Here is an 18,104-nt window from a genome sequence, read left to right on the forward strand (position 1 = left end):
TAACTGACTTCTTCTCCCATGGGGGAGAATCAGGACTTCTTCCCACCCTCTGTCTGATTTACTCTGATGCTCAGCTGAGTAGATTTGGTCCCTGGGATGTCCCAATAGGATCATGTTTAGCTGTGACTTTTCCCATAGTGTGCTAATAGGTAAAAATATCAGGAAGGTGAACTGCCCCTTCCTCAGAGCCTAGGAAGTACAACTGAATGCAAATGATTTCATATTTGACCTCAGGTAGAAGACAGATATCTTCTGGAGGTCTGGCAGAAAGATTCTTCCAAAGCCAACAATAAGCCCTTTTCTTTTGATTCTCTCTTATTTCTGGGCATTGTCTTTTTCAAGCATTAGAAGATCACAGATCCGTTCTTTCTATCTTTTTGGTGGGACTATGGTGAATCGGGGCATCAAAGATGGCAGAGTAGTTAAGAGCTTGCATTGGATCCAGCTAGACCTGCATTTAAATTCAAGACTTCTGGCTGTGTGACCTTGGGAAAGTTACATAACTTTTCTGAGCTTCAATTTTCTTTTCTGTTAAATGTGTGTCAGAAGGATCCGATACCTAGTTAACGAAGGTCTGTGACTGCCTGATTGCCCAACAGGTGTGGCTGTTACCCTTCTCTTTATTCATTTTTTCAGTAAATATTTATTAAGCACCAGTTGTATGGTAGGCACCGATGTAAGCAGTAGGGATACAGCAGTGAACAAAAATAGACAAAAATCTCTGCCATCTTGCAGCTTACATCTAGTGAGTGGAAATAGACAACAGACTAAATAAATATCTTGTATATTGTATTAGAAAGTGAAAAGTCCCGTGGAGAAATACAAAGCATGAAAGGAGGATTGAGGATGCCAGGCATGGGGGAGGGATGTCATCCTTAGGTAAGAAGGGATTGATGGTTGAGTCGGTTTATTGCTTGGGTGAACAGCGCTTACTAAACACTTTGCAAGGCCCTGTGAGAAGCATCATCCATCACACTTTGCAGCTGATTCAGGAGGCTGTCAAGACACAGGTGTCATGGGGCTTATCTTACAGATGAGGAAACTGGCATTCAGAGAGGTTAAGCCAGCCCCACACCTCATAGCCTGTGAATGTAGAGGCAGGATTAGTACCTAGATCACCCAATGTCTGTTTACTGTAGTGTCACCTGTTGCCCCAGTTGCCCCAGGTAACCTACTCAATGGGAAATGAAAAGGAAGAGCGCATCATTGGTCACCTTTTGTATATGGGGCTTATTGCTACAGATCTGTGCTTCACGCCTCAGGTGAGAGAGCCATGCGCCCCTTGTTGGTGAGCCATATTTTATAAAAAGTCACTCAGGTGTTCACTGACTTACCTTGCCTTCCAATTTTACCTTTTCAAGTTATGGTAAAGAAAGGGAAGAAAAAATGCAAATCCTTGCCCAAACAGCTGACGCCTCTCCCCTGGTAGATACCCTGTTGCTGGGCCTCTGCCACCATCTCCTAGTCCAAGACTTAAGTCCCCATTCACCGCTGTGACTCCAGAAACTTTTCTGAGACCTAGGGAATTGGTTGTCTCCATTTACTCTTAGTTAACCAAAGCATGCGTTTGCAGCATATCAGTTTTTGAATGCGATAAATACAGCAGCCCATCTCCCAATCCCATGAATATTTCATTTTGGAGATGACTGCATAAATATTGTATTTGAATATTATGGTCCAGGACATCACATTAAAATTGCAAGACGATGCTATTATCCCATAAAATGGAACATGAAATTAAAAACCTGGTGAATGGAAAGAAAAATTTTGCTAGTCCTCTCACCTGTATTTCTTCTCTGTCTCTCTCTCATGGTTAGTCTGGTAACCATGTAAGTTTGAATACAAATTATCTAAAATTGAAAGTTTCAAGCATGGTTAAGTGCATCGACTGGACATTTTTGTATAATTAGCACTAGCCAGAGTCAAGGCACGGTTTTATTTTCCTAAACTCAGGGGCTTCCTTTGATGGCCCAGTTAGAGCTCAATTACATTTCAGTGGGTTAATACTGTATTACAAAAAATCTTCGCTGAGTTCCTTCCCAGCAAGAACATGACTTTGCTCATGAGCTTGGATTATCTGTCTTCCATTGTCTGTCTGACCCCTATAGGGATTTAACTTCACAACCCAGACCTAGCCCAATTTTGTATTTTACCAAGGGGGAAACTGAGACACAGAGAGGACTCCTCTCTAGCAAGAACATGGCTTTGCTAATGAGCTCAGATTTTGCATGTGGAAAGATGTGTTAGAGAAAGAGCAAGACCCGTGACATAGGACAGCTGGGTCTTTTGATTGGTTCTACCCTTGTGTTGAGTCCTTTATGTGTCCTTAGAAAAGTTGCCAGTCTTCTCTGGGCTCCCGTGTATCCATATGAGATGTATTGCTTGCCCCATGCCCTTTTCCTGAGTATAACAATGTGACTTATAGAATGTCAAAGCTGGAGAGTACCTTGGGAATTACCTAACCCAGGATTATTGTGACTGGACCGATGGCTTATGGGCTGGATTCATCCTAGAGAGATGTTTTATTCAACCAGAAATGCGTTTTTATTTTAAAGGAGTGGAAGTGCATTTCAGAATGTGTGTTTTTCACTTCTCTGCTAATTTCATCAGTCCTTGTTTTTTCATATTCAGGCTGCTTCACATGCTTCCATTATCTGTCTGACCCCCCTGTAGGGATCTAACTTTACAACCCATATCTAGACCAACTTTGTATTTTACCAAGGAAGAAACTGAGACTCAGAGAGGACTCCTTAACATTTTGAAGTCACCCAGCTGGTGACAGGTAAAACCACACTGCCCCACAGATGAAAAGCACATTTCAGCTGAATTAAGTCTGTTCCCTGCCAGCGTTACCGTCATCGCCATTTCATTACACCATCATCCATTTTGTGATGACTTAGATGTATTATGTCATTATCTTCCATAGTAGCCAATGTCTAGAGGTGGGTTTTCTGCTCATGCAGAAAAGAAATGCTAAGAATGTAGGTTTACTAATGAGGTTTCAAGTAATTCCCTTGAGTGAATGTCAGTGGATTTCTGGGAAGCCCGGTGAGAGGGAATTCTTTCTGGAATTCAGCGTGACTACCAGGGCAGGACCATCTTCAGCTTCCAAACCCTGAAGTCTCCTCATCACAGTAGACTTTTCTTGAGCAGCTGACCTGCACTGTCCTAGGACCTGGAAGGGAGGCACAAAGTCCGGAGCCAAAGTGTGTTGTAGTGAGAATAAAGGCTACCTGCGAGGAGACAGGTAACTCCAGTCTGAAGACTGGAGTAACGAGGTCTGTTGCAGAAATGCAGACAGCTCTAGAACTCTGAGCAGACTGGCTCAGTGGAAGAGGAAGCATTTTTGTGCCACAGCCCTGGCTACCTGCCCTGTCTGGAGCCTAAGAACCTCCCCACACATCATGGTTGTGATGAAGTTGAAATCATTCAGGCATGTATTAGGACTTTTTCAAATGCAAGTGAGGAATCTCATCTCAAAAATGCCTTAAGCACATAACACACAAGTCTGGGAGAGGGTCAGGCACAGTGAGATCGAGAATCTCAAGTGAACCCATCAAGCCCTTGGCACTGTGTCTTTCTGTCTCCTATTTCCAGTTTGCTCCATTGTCAGACAACCTCTATATTCATGGTGATGAGATGGCTACCAGCAGCCCTAGGCTCACATCCTCCCTGCCAGAAATCTCATAGAAAAGCCCCTCCTCAGTAACTCCAGCAACAATCCAAGACCTAGTCTCAGACCCAGCTTGCATTGCTGGCCCGTCCCTGAACTGATTATGGAGGCCAGACAGATGGGATGCTCTGATCCATCCTGGGTCATGTTCCCACCCCTGGTGCTAGGGTGAGGATACAAACCCAAGTAAACTGAGATTTAAGGATGAGTCCAAAGTAAAGCAAAATGTGGTTCCCAGAAAAATCATAAATGGATGCTGAGCAGGCAAAAACAAGGCATGGAGCACCGATACCTGCTGCAGCATGGATGAACCTGGAAAACATTATGCGAAGCAAAAGATGCAGACACAAAAGGCCATATATTGTATGACTGCCTTTATATGAAATATCTAGAATTGGTAAATCCATAGAGGCAGAAGACAGACTGATGGTTATCAGGGGCTAGCACGAATGGGGAGTGGCTGTGTAGTGTGTATGGGGTTTTCTTTTGGGGACTGATGAAATGTTTTGAAGCTAGGTAGAGGTGACAGTTGGACAACTTTGTTAATGAACTAATTCCACTAAACTGTACACCTTGAATGCTTAATTTTAAACCACTGCTGTTATAGCAGAGCCCCTGATCTCCCTCCAGTCTGCATGGAGCCTGCATGGAGTAGGCACTCGGTGCTGCCTGTAGCATTCCACACAGTGCCTTTGTGGAAAACAGAAAAGGCAGCTCTTCCTCGAGACACTTAGATCCCCTTCATCATAAAATCATTTCTTGGTCTCTTGTTATTTTACATTGTGTGGATGTTATCTTTATTAAAAACATATGACCTTTTCAATCTGTGTCATCTGCCCAGAGCAATCTCCCAATTAAGCCAAACTGGTCTGCTCCCCAGATCTCTGATGAGTCTGTTTTCTGTCTAGAATGTCCATTTTTCTCTCCTCCCTGCACCCCTCCTAGCCTGACTCAAGCCCTGCCTCATCCATGACGCCATCCCTGACCACCAACCAAGTCCACAGTATGCTGGCTTTTCAGCCTTGCCCTGGTCCCCATTTTTCCAGCAGTTCCTCGAAACTCATTTAACCTATGGTTACATGTGCCTGTATCATATTTGCCCAGTCAGACTATGAGTTCCTAGAAGATAAAGCCTGTTGTTTATAGCGTTTCCTGTCTTTCACTGTACCCACCACAAGGCTGGGGTTGTGGTAGGTGCTGGACATGTATTTGCCTATTGATGGATTCAGTATCTATCCATTCTGTGAATACTCACTAAGCACTTACTGTGTGCCAGGCACAGAGTGATGAGCAAAAACAAGAACAACCCTAGCTCACATGAAGCTTGTAGTCTACTGGAAAGGGTAGACAGTAATCACAGAATCACAGAAATGTGCTATGGCAAGTTGCTGAGTTCATACATCTGTAAATATGGGTTAATAAAAGTACTGTCTCTGGGGTTTTCATGAGAATTAAAGTAGATAATCCATATAAAGCCCTTGGAATGATAATGCTCATATGTTATCATTGCCATGGTGATGGTGGTAGTGATAATGGGGATGAAGATGGTGGGGATACTGAAATTGGTGACGGTGGTGGTGATGATGACGATGGTGGTGATGACAGTGGTGATCATGGAAATTGTGATGATGGTAATGGCAATGATGGTGGAAGAAATTACAGTGTTGTAAGACTGTCAGGACTGAGAGAGTAGCTTTTGGTCTGCAATCTAATCGATGAATTGAAGTTCACTCAGGGAACACTGAAGGGGAGAGGAAGACGACAATCATTCCCAGCACATACAGAGTCCATGACCGAAGGCACATGTGTAGGGAAACTGTGGTGGTGTGGAGAAGCATTCATACAATAGAGTTATTTATAAGGGCTTGAAAAATCCAGAGTCCTGGTCATGTGTAAGGGCCAGCAGCCTGAAGGAGCAGAAAGATCCCTGAGTTCAACTCTAGACTGTAAGCTCCCATCTAGATAACTAGCTCCTTAGGAGCAGAGCTTGTCCTTACTTCTCCTTGACCTCTACCATGGGCCAGCACAGTACCTGGCACATAATACGTGAAAATGGTGATAGTGGTGCTGATAATGAAGATGGAGATGATGATGATGGTGGCAGTGACAGTGATGATAATGAAAATGGTGATGATGGTAATGGCAATGATGGTTATGTGTGCAATGAATGCTAATTGCTAATGGACTGAGCGTTTGGCCCAAAAGCCTTGGTTCTAGCTCTGTCCACCCTCCCAACACGCCCACGTCACCAGCTCCGGGACCTGAACAGCTTTGGTTTCTGCATCTACAAAATAGGAAATGCCAACTCTGCCCAGCCTGCCTTGCAAAATTCTAAACAAGATGATTATATGTATATAGTTACTAGAGTAGGAGTTATTAATCTAGGGTTCATGGGAAAAATTCAGGGGAGGTTCGTGATTTTGGATGAGAAGAAAATGATATCTTTTTTAATGGAATTCTAACTGAAATCTAGCTAAAGGTAGGTAACAAATCACAGTAGTATTAGCAGTAACTGACTCGGTCACCAGTAGGAATCATCTATTTTCCTATCACGTTATAGTTGGTGCAGATACCTCTAAATATCTTTTATGCTCACCACTACTTCAAAATTTCAGGAGTTAGGCCAGGCGCAATGGCTCACACCTATAATCCCAGCACTCTGTGAAGCCAAGGTGGGTGGATCACCTGAGGTCAGGAGTTCAAGGCCAGCCTGGCCAACATGGTGAAACCCCATCTGTACTAAAAATACAAAAAAATTAATAATAATTAGCTGGGCGAGGTGGTGTGTGCCTGTAATCCCAGCTACTCAGGAGGCTGAGGCAGGAGAATCACTTGAACCCAGGAAGCAGAGGTTACTGTGAGCCAAGATAATGCCACTGCACTCCAGCCTGAGCTACAGAGTGAGACCCTGTCTCAAAAAAAAAAAAAAAAAAAAAAAAAAAATTACAGGATTTAATAGACATGCCATGATATGTTGTTATTTAATGTATTAATAAAGAAACACATGTATTACCATACATTCAGTGTTTTAAAAGGTATTTTGTAATCCAGGCCCCATGCAGTAGCTCACACCTATAATCCCAGCACTTTGAGAGGCCAAGGTGGGAGGATTGCTTGAGGCCAGGAGTTTTATGCCAGCCTAAGCAACATCGTGAGACCCTGTCTCTACAAACAATTTAAGCAGCAGCCAGACATGGTGGTGCATGCCTGTAATCCCAGTGCTTTGGGAGCCTGAAGCCAGAAGTTCAAGACCAGTCTAGGCAACATAGTGAGAGCCCATCTCTACAAAAATAATTTTAAAAATCAGCCAAACATGGTGATGCATGCCTGTAGTCCTAGCTACTCAGGAGCTGGAGGCAGGAGGGTCACATGAGCCCAGGAGTTTGAGGCTGCGGGGAGCTAGGATCACACCAGTGCTCTCCAGCCTAGGCAACGGAACACGACCCTGTCTCAAAAAATAAAAATTTTAAAAATGTTGTAATCGTGTATATAATGTGTGAGTCAAGAAGCACAGGCATTACTATATATCAGAACTTTGGTGGATTTTTATTTTTCGCTGTTTCATAACCCTGTATATTTTGTTGTATGCATTGAAGAGTACTATTCTGAGACAAGGGTCCATAGTGTGCATTCACTAAACTGCCAAGGCCTCTATGGCATAAGGAAGTTGTTGCCAAAGTTCTCCAGAGAAGGAGTAGCTGTAGCAGATGATCACTGTCATCTGACTGTGCTGGGTAAGTCCCCTGGGCTCTCTAAGCCTCAGTGCCCTCATATGAAAATTGGGGGTCAAATAGTACCTGTGTCATAGGGGTAAATACAGTGACATGCCTCACTTGTGGGGATCAAGCGATAAACTCCACGCAGAGCCCTGGGGCAGTACCTGGCACACAGCAGGCACTCAATAATTGCCGTCATCGCTATGATTGTGTTGTTTTATTTGGACTCTGGCTGGAGTTCTTTCAGGACACCTCTGGGCTAAGGGCAGCTTTCTCTCTCCCAGGTTCATTCGGAAGCAGGGCCTGGATCGGCTCTTCCTGGAGTGCGACGCTCACATGTGGCGCCTGGGAGATCGGCGGATCCCAGAGGGCATTGCCGTGGATGGCGGTTCGGACTGGTTCCTGCTGAACCGGAGGTTTGTAGAATATGTGACCTTCTCCACAGACGATCTGGTGACCAAGATGAAACAGTTCTACTCCTACACCCTGCTTCCTGCTGAGGTGAGTATCTGGGAAAATTTTCCCAAGAAAGATAGGGGCTTGTTCTAGCCTTTGTGGCAAAGCAGATGTTGAATTTTTGGCAGAGAGATTCTGGGTCCACCTACATTGTCCTCTACACACCCAGACATCCTTGCTGTCTTAGCAGGATGCCTGGTCTCCCTCCAGTCTGCACAGAGGCTGTGTGGAGTAGACACATGGTACTACCACCAGCAGTCCACACAGTGTCTTTGTGCAAAATAGAAAAGGCAGCTCTTCCTCAAGATACTTGGCTTTCATTGGTCATAAAAATCACATGATACACAGATTTTGTTAGAAGAAGAACCTTATGGCTATTTTCCAGAAAACTGTTATTTAAAAAACCCTTCTGATATACACAATGCTGATGGCACCCCTAAAAGGTATGTAGTGTGTAACCTGCACAACTGTATATGCTGACCCTTTCAGGACACACCCACATCAACTTTTTTTTTTTTTTTTTTGAGACAGTCTTCCTCTGTCATCCAGGCTGCAGTGCAGTGGCACAGTCTCTGCTCACTGCAACCTCCACCTCCAGAGTTCAAGCAATTCTGCTGCCTCAGCCTCCTGAGTAGCTGGGATTATAGGCGCCCACCACCACACCCAGCTAATTTTTGTATTTTTAGTAGAGATGGGGTTTTGCCATGTTGGCCAAGCTGGTCTTGAACTCCTGGCCTCAAGTGGTCCTCCTGCCTCAGCCTCTCAAAGTGCTGGGATTGCAGGCATGAGCCACCATGCCCGGCCGCCACATCAACTTTTGACACATCCTTCACAATGACCAATCATGTAATGACCACCTTTTTACACCAAGCATGCCTTTTCTCATGTTGAACATTGCTCTATTATTCCCTGAAGAAAAGGGTGTTGGTTTCATAAGTCATACTCCATTAATCCAGAGTATTCTAAAACAGTCCCAGCCCCATCTAGAAGTAGGGAGGGGATCCAGTGAGGGGATCCAGTTCTGAAGGATTGTCACTGACATTCCCTTAGCTGCCTGCCGGTCAGAGCTGGGTTGAGGGATTCCAGATTCATCTTCCTGACCTCCAGGTTGATTGCACCCTCATTTCCAATCCAGCTTGAGAACAGTGCAGAGCTGGTTCCATTTCTATTGAGTCTATGGCATTTCTCATGAATGGTCCCTTGTTCCTTCCCGGGACCACATAGGTTATGTGTGTTTCTGCAGGCCACACACCCAGCACATCTCTCACCTGTGTCTGGGGCAGTGCCAAGCTCCGGGGAGGGCTGACTGCCCCCATCACCCAGAGGGATGATGAGCTTGTCATCACTGGGCCAGGTTTTACTATTCTGCACACATGTTAAGTAATCAGCTTTTAATCCTGTTTCAGCAAAAATCACCTCTTCTCTCAATTCTGATAACCTCCTCATCCATTATATTGCAGGGAATTTCTGTATCATTATGAAAGGACACAGGGCAATCAGTAATTGGGTACATTTTCCCACTGCTTGGTGGAGAATGTATGCCTCCCTGGACTTGTAGGCAATTCAAGCTTAAAATCCAGGTTCATGGGCATGTCATTTAGTGTCACAGGAAGGTCAGCAGGGGGTGGTGGGTGGAGCCTCATTTACCCACCCATCCATTTAGAAGAGATTGTTTGGGAGTTTGGCCATTTTTAATCAAGACGCCCACCATGATACTGGTGACCAAAGCTCCGTGTGTGTGCTTTCTCTGCCCCTCCCTGGCCCCAGCACACACAAGCACATATACTCCAGGGTCTCTGTTCAGTCCCACCTCCTGCATCTCTGCCTTCCCTCCCTTCTCCCAGACCACTTCAAGAGGACTGGTTTAGAAGAAATCAGAAGGCTGTGCCCATAAACTTGTAACGGGCAGACACAGATTCCCCAACAGCTTCCCTTAGGGAGAGAGAACAGGGAGGAAATATATTTGCCTGGGACTGTCTGTTATAGAAATCTTTCTCTCACTCTCTGGCAATCTCTCAAGTACTCCAGTGATTGTTTCTCCTCTAGTTTTTCTTTTCAGATCCAACATGGCCTCTTTCTCAGATCCCTTAAAGCGGTTGGCCAAGAATCCTGGGATTAGGGAGAAAATATGGCACCTGGTTCAGTACCATGGACAGCAAGCAGCCCCACCCACTCCCTTCCCTATGTTGCCGTCCTGCGATGCAGGAAGCCCTGGGTCTAATGCAACCATCAATCTGGTCTCCCTACCCCAGGGGTGAAATTCCAGCACACCAGTCAGACTTGAATCCCTTTGATTTGTCTGTTGGACAGAGCATCCACCTGCGCTCTGAGTTGGACCACATGGGCAGCTGACCTCAAATGCATGCAGAGAACATAAGAGTCCCTTGACAGTCGGGTAGTTGTGTTATACATTTTTGCATCGCTATGAAGGAAAATCTGAGGCTTGGTAATTTATAAAGAAAAGAGGTTTATTTGGCTTGTGGTTCTGCAAGCTGTACAGGAAGCCGCCCAGCTTCTGATGAGATGCCACATTCTTTCAAACAACCAGTTCCTATATGAACTAGTTCTTACATGAACTCAGAGCAAGGGTTCACCATTTCCCATCCCAGTCCAGTCCATCTGTGGGAGGCTGGGAGAGGTCTCAGGCTGGGTCCCTCTCTCCCCTGCAGTCCTTCTTCCATACGGTCCTGGAGAACAGCCCCCACTGCGACACCATGGTGGACAACAACCTGCGCATCACCAACTGGAATCGCAAGCTGGGCTGCAAGTGCCAGTACAAGCACATCGTGGACTGGTGTGGCTGCTCCCCCAACGACTTCAAGCCACAGGACTTCCACCGCTTCCAGGTGAGACTTTCTCATAGGACTTCCAGCCTCCTAAGTGATGCCTTCCCAACAAACCTCTGCAGAAATCCAAGGCCAGACCTGCAGGTCATCTTATCACATGGTGCCCAAACCTGGCTGTTGTTGATAATAATAGTTAACAGTATCAACAATAGCCAGTGTTTATTGAGCACTTACTTCAGGGCTGTTCTAACCACATTGACTCATTAACCCAAAAACAAATGACCTTTCATTATTATTCCATTTTAGGGATATGAAAACTGAGGCACAGAAAGGTTAAAAAAAAACATTCCAAAGGCCGTACTCATATCATCTTCTCTTTATTCCCTTTTCATCAGAAGCTCCCAAAATATTTGTTAAATTTGTACCCAGGAATATGCTTTTAAGTATATATCTAGGGCTGAGCTTTTCAACCTCAGAACTCTTGCCATTGTGGCTGGATGATTCTCTGTTGGGACATGCTGTCCCGTGCATGGGTAGGATGCTTAGCAGCCCCTCTGGTTGAGAACCCCTCATCAGTGATATTGACGAATTTGTATTTTTAATGAATTGCACTTTTCTGAGGAGCAGCCAGGTTTGGAAACCACTGTGTTCCGTGTACTTGAAGGAGTAAGAAAAGGTAGAACGTTATCCCCTTTACAGCTGTCTCTGGGCAGCCTAACAATTTACAGTTCTGGGGAAGGGCAGAGCAGGAGGGTGGGGAATGCTCATCCACTTACCATGAGCCCCGAGAGTGCTTGGCCCCAAGATGGGCACCCCTTCCTGCTCTGCTCCCTCCAAGCCAGCATGGTGGCTTCTTCCTCCAGCCCTCCCCACACCTAGCAGCAGAGAGCACAAATATGAATGCCACTAAATGGTTAAGGGAATCACTCTGAGGTCACTAGAGCCACTGTGTAGAGATGGTATGCTACTTCCCAAACCACTAACACAGGAAGGCAGGGACACAATGCCAGGCTCATAACCCAGCCAAGGTGCCCTTGATGTGTGAGCGGGATGCTGTTTGTGTTTGATCTCCTCTGTGCTGGGCTGTGTGGGCATTGGCTTTACTGGGGGAGACATCACCTTTATTGTTCAGGTAAAGAAACTAAGGCATGGAGGGGTGTTCCAAGTGGGTTTTTTTCCAGCAGTCCCTGCTGCCTTCCTGGTTTTGTGCCCGTATGAATGCAGAGTACACTGCAGGTTTTCTGTCATTCGTATTCCCCTTAAGGTTCCCACCCAGCAGCTCCAGCCACCTTAAGCTGGCAGACAGGGAGCTGCCTAAACCCACATCTTCCCTGCAGAGAGGATCTGCTGAGTCAAAAGAGGGTTGCAGGGGAATGTTTGACCTATTCAATGAATTCCCATGTTTGGAGAGGACCCGTCCCTCACTGCCCTAATCGCAGAGAATCTTCATCACTTAAAGCACAAAACCTCCACGTGCTGATTCCCAGAGCCCTGCACTCCCCCAGGCACAAGCATTTGTATCCTAGCCTGGCATCCTGGGGACATTGTAGCCTCTGATAAGGACTGCCTCATGTGTTCACAGCAAGCAGAGATTAAGAATATCCCCCAAGATCTAGAGTCAAGACACTGCTGTCTGTAAGGAACTCAGAGTTCTTGCGCAAAGAACTTGGAGAGAAAGAATAATGTGGTAACGTGCCCTGTTAGAAGATCCATTATGGTCAGAATCGCAGGCAGAGAAAAGGAGTTTGTTCTGCCCCTAGATGGGTTCCTGGTAACAAGGGGCTAGTGATAATAATCAAATAGCAGCCTACACTATGTGCTAGACACTATGCTAGTAACCCACTTTAAGGATGCTGAGGTCCAGAGAGTTTGAGTGACTTGTCCTGCACAGCTAGACAGTAGCCAAATGAGGATTTGAATTCAGGTGGTCTGACTCTCTACAGTGCTAAGCTGTGCTCCCCACCACAGAGAGGTTTCCTGAAGCAGATTGGCAATGAGATGTTTAGAATAACACCAAGGGTACTTACGATCAGGGGGCTTCCCCGTTTACTCAGTTGCCTCAGTCCTGGAGTGATACAGTAGAAAGAGCTTGGATTTTGGAGTCATGCATTTGGGCTTCAAATCTTACAATGGTGTGAGTCTGTACATATCGCTTTGCCTCTCTGAGCTCAGTTTTCTCATCTGTAAAATGGGAATCATAATACCTGCCTTGCCAAGTTACAGGGAAAATTAGAGGTAATGACATAAGTCCATTGCCCTGCGTATTATGTGTGGTCAGTAGGTCAATAATAACACTAGACAATAATAAGCTCCTCAAGGGAGAGACCTGTGTTTTATTTGTCTCTGCAGCCCTACACAAGGGGTCAGCAAACTCTAGTCCTGGGCGCCAAAGTCAGCCCACTGCCTGCTTCTATAAATGAAGTTTTGTTGGAACACAGCCATACCTATTTATATTTATTTAGTCTCTTGTCTGTGGCTGCTTTTATGCTATCAAAGCGAAGTTGAAGGTTTCAAAGCTATTTTAAATATTTACTGTCTGGCCTTTTACTGAATATAAAGTATAAAACCTGGTAGATTACAGGTGCTTAGTATTTCTTTACCCCTGGACCCTGACTCTTCGTCCCATCTCTGATAGTGACTTGCTGTGTGTTCTCAGCTAAGTCCCTTACCATCTCTGGGCCTGTTTCCTTGAGAGTTTGGTTGATATCAGTGGTCCTGAAACACTGAATCATAATCACCTGGGAATTTTTTTTTTTTTGAGCTACACTCCAGAGCTATTGACTCAGTAGGTCCTTTTTCTTTGAGACAAAGTCTTGTTCTGTCACCCAGGCTGGAGTGCAGCGGCCGTCTCGGCTCACTGCAACCTCCACCTCCTAGGTTCAAGTGATTCTCCTGTCTCAGCCTCCTGAGCAGCTGGGACTACAGGTGCGTGCCTGGCCTGGAATTTGAATTTTTCAAAGTCCCAGAGATTCGGATCCCTTGTGAGTCTGCAAGTTGGCTGAAATACCAAAGAGGCAATAGGGTGTGGTGGAGACTGCAGTGAGCAGAAGAACCTAGGTGCTGTCTAAAGGAACAGCCACTACCCTTCAGCTTTAACCAGTTGTTACCATGTGGAGTGTGGGCCTGGGGTTGCCAGATCTATTGCTGTTTAAAGAGAAGCCAAAAGAATTTCCATGAACTCTTTCATGTTTTAGATACAGCTAGCTAAAATACATCTGCAGGCTGTATTTGCCCTAGATTACTAGCCTGTGACCTCTACCTAAATGATGTCTGAGATCCATCCCAGCTATTACCATCTAAAATTTAGTTTATTTAACAGACATCTAAATGATGCTTACTAAGTGCCTATCATTGCTTTAGATGTTCTGCACAGATTAACTCATTTAGTCCTCCTCACACCCTTATTATAACCCATTTTACAAATGTTGAAACTGAGAACACAGAGGTGCAAAAAGTATCGGAGCTAATTCGGGTCCAGCAGAGCTTTGCTTCTAACCACAGGATATGCCCTTAGGTTCCCCCCAGCCCCCAGCACTCGCTGATGTGGCTTTTCTATTTTTAATCCCATGAGTACAGCAGACAGCCCGGCCTACCTTCTTTGCCCGCAAGTTTGAAGCCGTGGTGAATCAGGAAATCATTGGGCAGCTGGACTATTACCTGTACGGGAACTACCCTGCAGGTACCCCGGGCCTGCGCTCCTACTGGGAGAATGTCTACGATGAGCCTGACGGCATCCACAGCCTGAGCGACGTGACACTCACCTTGTACCACTCCTTTGCCCGCCTGGGTCTTCGACGGGCCGAGACGTCCCTGCACACGGATGGGGAGAACAGCTGCCGGTGAGCCCTATATGGGATGCAGAGAGGAGAGCTGAGAAGCAGGAGGAGGCTCAGGGTACAGAGTGGGGGTCCTTCCTCCTCTTTAGGGATCTGCAATGCAATGCCACTCTATGCTTTCTCTCTTCCTTTGCCCAAAACTCATCTAACGCCACCCTCCTAGCGTGCGTGGCATTTCCAATCCAAGCTGTGCTTTACTTTCTCAGATACCAGATATCCTATGTACCCAGTGATTTTACTCATTCTTCATGCTACATATATATATACTTTAGAAGGAAGCTTTTTGTCACCATATCATATGTAGCATTTGTCTTAAGTGGAAGGTACAAAACTTTTTTTGATGGAAAATGTCAAAGATGTACAACATAGAACAGTGGAACCCCATGTTCCCGTCACCCAGCCCCGGCAGTTTCCAACTCGGGGCTGATCTTGTTTCATTTTCATCTTCACCCACCTTCCGCCTCCTCCCGGATCAGTTTGAAGTCAATCCCAGACATCCTATCATTTCAGCCATCAATATTTTAATAATGTATCTCTGAAAAATAACTCTTTTAAAAACATTCACCATAATGTCATCACACCTAAAAATATCACAAAGAAAATTAATAGGCAGAACTATTGTTGAAACTTCTCAACCACCCCTTACGATTGTCTCATCTACCACTAACTGCCAACACTTCAGGAAAGAGTGTTCTAGAAGATGAGGGGGAGGTAGGAAAATAATTCAACATAATCCCTTCTCCTCTCATCTCTTTCCCTAAGCCAGTCAAGACTTTCACGTTGTGTACCCTTTCTTTTGTTCTGAAGCAATATGCATTTTGGATATTTACATAATTGCAACAAGAATTGGGTATCCTGTTTTCTTCCCTTGGTATTATACTATTAGCCCCCATTTCTCCACGCTGCTCAGTAGCTTCCGCAATGATAATGATTCCTTTTAATGCCTCTAGTATTCCATTGAGCAGAAGTTCCAGAGTTTGCTTAATCTGGCCCTTCACTGTTGCCATTGTCAGTCATGTGCCGTTGTAAATAATGTTCTGATGAATATCTTTTCTCAGAAAGCCCTTTTCTTCCATTCTCTCTTTTGATTATTTCCTTAGGATAGATTCCCAGAAGTGTCTCTAATCACTCTCCTTCTTTTTCTTGTTCATTTAACAACAAAGCATCTTTTTTTTTTTTTTCTTTTTTTAGCGTCAGTCTCTGACGGGGCTGGGGGAAAGAAGATTGTTCACTAACTCTCTGAAAACACAGGCAGGTTTCCCACCTGGTGTCTCATCCCTGGCCAGCAAGGTTTCTGCAGGGCTGTGACACTGTCCCGTCACCTCCTCACATCCCTCGGCTTCTCTCTCTGTAAAGTTTCTGATTTAGATTAAAGGGAAACTAGTGTGGGTTAGGAACCCAGGACCTGCAGTTTAAACTCTGCTTACAAGCTATTGACCTTGGGCAAGTCATTCATCTCTCTGAGCTTCGGTTTCCTCATCTGTGAAATGAGAAGAGTAATACTCATCATTTTTGTATCATAAGGTGTTGTGAAGTGTAAAGGAGATAATCATCAAAAACTACCTGATGAGTTATACAGTGTTTTTGTGAGACAGAGTCTTACTCTGTCGCCCAAGCTGGAGTGCAGTGGTGTGATCTCTGCAACCTCCACCTCCCAGGTTCAAGCGATTCTTCTGCCTCAGCCTCCTGAGTAGCTGAGACTATAGGCATGTACCAGCACACCCAGCTAGTTTTTGTATTTTTAGTAGAGACAGGATTTCACCAGGTTGGCCAGGCTGGTCTCGAACTCCTGACCTCAGGTAATCCGCCCACTTCGGCCTCCCTAAGTGCTGAGATTACAGGCGTGAGCCATTGCGCCCAGCCTTGTCATTCCCATTTTACCAGCATTTTATGTACTAACTGCTCAGGGTTCAGGTCATTGCTGGTATCTTAGTTGCCTGTTGCCATTATGATGCAGCCAACAGTGAACCTACTGTGTGTGATGGTAACAATTCCTTGTTCTCTCCCTGTGTTTTCTTTGCTCACTGCCTCCCACTGCACAACCACCCAAGTCAACAAAGCCATCCAAGGACCACCTCCTCTATGACACTTATTAAGATAGCTCACCCCACACCCACCGTCTCCCAAGCTGAAAGTAGTTCAGGGACTTCACCTTCAGCATGTGCGGTATCTTGGCTCAAGGTCACCAGGGAGTGTCTCTCCCCCAACTGCTAGTCTGGAAGCAGAATCCCTGCATGTATCCCCAGTAGACAGTGCAGTGCCTGACACTTGGAAGGCAAATGTCGTTCCATAATAATTACAGTTGCAGGCTTCCTAGAATGTATAAGGTAAATGATCTTACAGGAAATTCCAAAAGACACCCCCAATTTATCTAGGGTTGTTGAAAGTTTCTCCTAGTACTCATTTTGGAATGAAGTGAGCCGTCACGTTGCCTCGAGCCAGGAATCCTCTGGTATCTACTTCGTTTTTTATTGTAATGGAACTGTGGTGCCTTGCTGTGGGCAAAGCCGATGTATTTATGAATAGGAGCCTGAAAATAAATCAGGACAAAAGACCCTTATCCCAAAAGGTAGAAGAGAATGGATTCCTAGCCCCGGGGCATGTGGGGAAACAGCAAGTGAAAACTTTAACAGTCTCGTTTTATCTGGGTATTTTAGGCAAATTGTGCCTTTCCAGTCTATAATATAACCTTTCCTTAAATAATGTTTAGTGATTTTTTTTCTCATTATAAACTAACACATGTGCATTGCAGAAGTTTCTGAAATGGCAGGTTGAGAGAATCAGAGTAAAGTTTGCATATAATCTACCATCCAGAAATAAGGATGTCAGCATTTTATGACAGGTCCCCAAATGCCCTCCAGGGCAGGCACGAAGCACTAGAATCACTCAGTGTGCCCCCTGCAGGGTGGGCTGACCATGGGAACCTGGAGGTCCATGGAGCTGAACCCCAGTACATTCCGTGGGAATGCAGACGGAGTTGCCAACCAAATCTCCTAATTTTTTTTAGTGCTCATCGTATTTAAATAAACACCTTTGGGCCAAACGGATACTTTGGTTGCATTCCTGTAGATGATGATTGTGCGGCATCTTGATTATTTTTCTGTTTTGAGACATTAACAGTTTTCATTACTTAGATACCAAATACAGTCAGGATGAGGCATCAGAGGGCTTTGTGCTCACTCCTTGGTTACAGGGACTGTAGATGTAACTTGAGGTTCAAGAGAAAATCCTTCTAGAATTTTCACTCCTTCAATAAGTACTGATTGAGTAGCTATCGTGTGTCAGGCTGTGTGTTAGGCACGGAGAATTCAGCCTTGATCCAGGCGGACCAGGCCTGTGAACTCAAAGCCCTCCCATTCTAGTGTGCAGACAGACAGTACCTAAGCACAAGTATAAGGGTAAATGCTGTGCAAAAAATGAAGATAAAGTCATGTGAGAGTGACAAGTCAGAGGCAGCAATGAGGAAGGAAGTGGTGGATTAGGGTAGCAGGAAACAAAAGGGGGCTAGAGAAAGCGGCAGGGCTTTGTGGACCAGGTAAGGACTTTGGATTTTATTGAAAGCATGAAGCAAAGTGCTTGTGGCATTTAAGTGAGGGACGATGGACGATGGACGTGGCTAATATGGGAACAGGTTATA

The 18,104-nt window shown here is 45.2% G+C and overlaps 1 protein-coding gene across 2 annotated transcripts in view; it reads left to right on the forward strand.

Moving 5' to 3' along the window:
• Positions 1-18,104, forward strand: part of XYLT1 (xylosyltransferase 1) — a 367,921-nt gene that overhangs the window by 322,010 nt on the left and 27,807 nt on the right. For both annotated transcript variants that reach the window (XM_031007129.3, XM_055365348.2), the window contains 3 exons: positions 7,674-7,890; positions 10,515-10,691; positions 14,208-14,470. In XM_031007129.3, the coding sequence (XP_030862989.2) occupies positions 7,674-7,890; positions 10,515-10,691; positions 14,208-14,470 (657 nt within the window). The remainder of the gene's footprint in view (positions 1-7,673; positions 7,891-10,514; positions 10,692-14,207; positions 14,471-18,104) is intronic.

Source organism: Gorilla gorilla, chromosome 18 (assembly GCF_029281585.2).
Source record: "Gorilla gorilla gorilla isolate KB3781 chromosome 18, NHGRI_mGorGor1-v2.1_pri, whole genome shotgun sequence".
NCBI classification, from domain to species: Eukaryota; Metazoa; Chordata; class Mammalia; order Primates; family Hominidae; genus Gorilla; species Gorilla gorilla.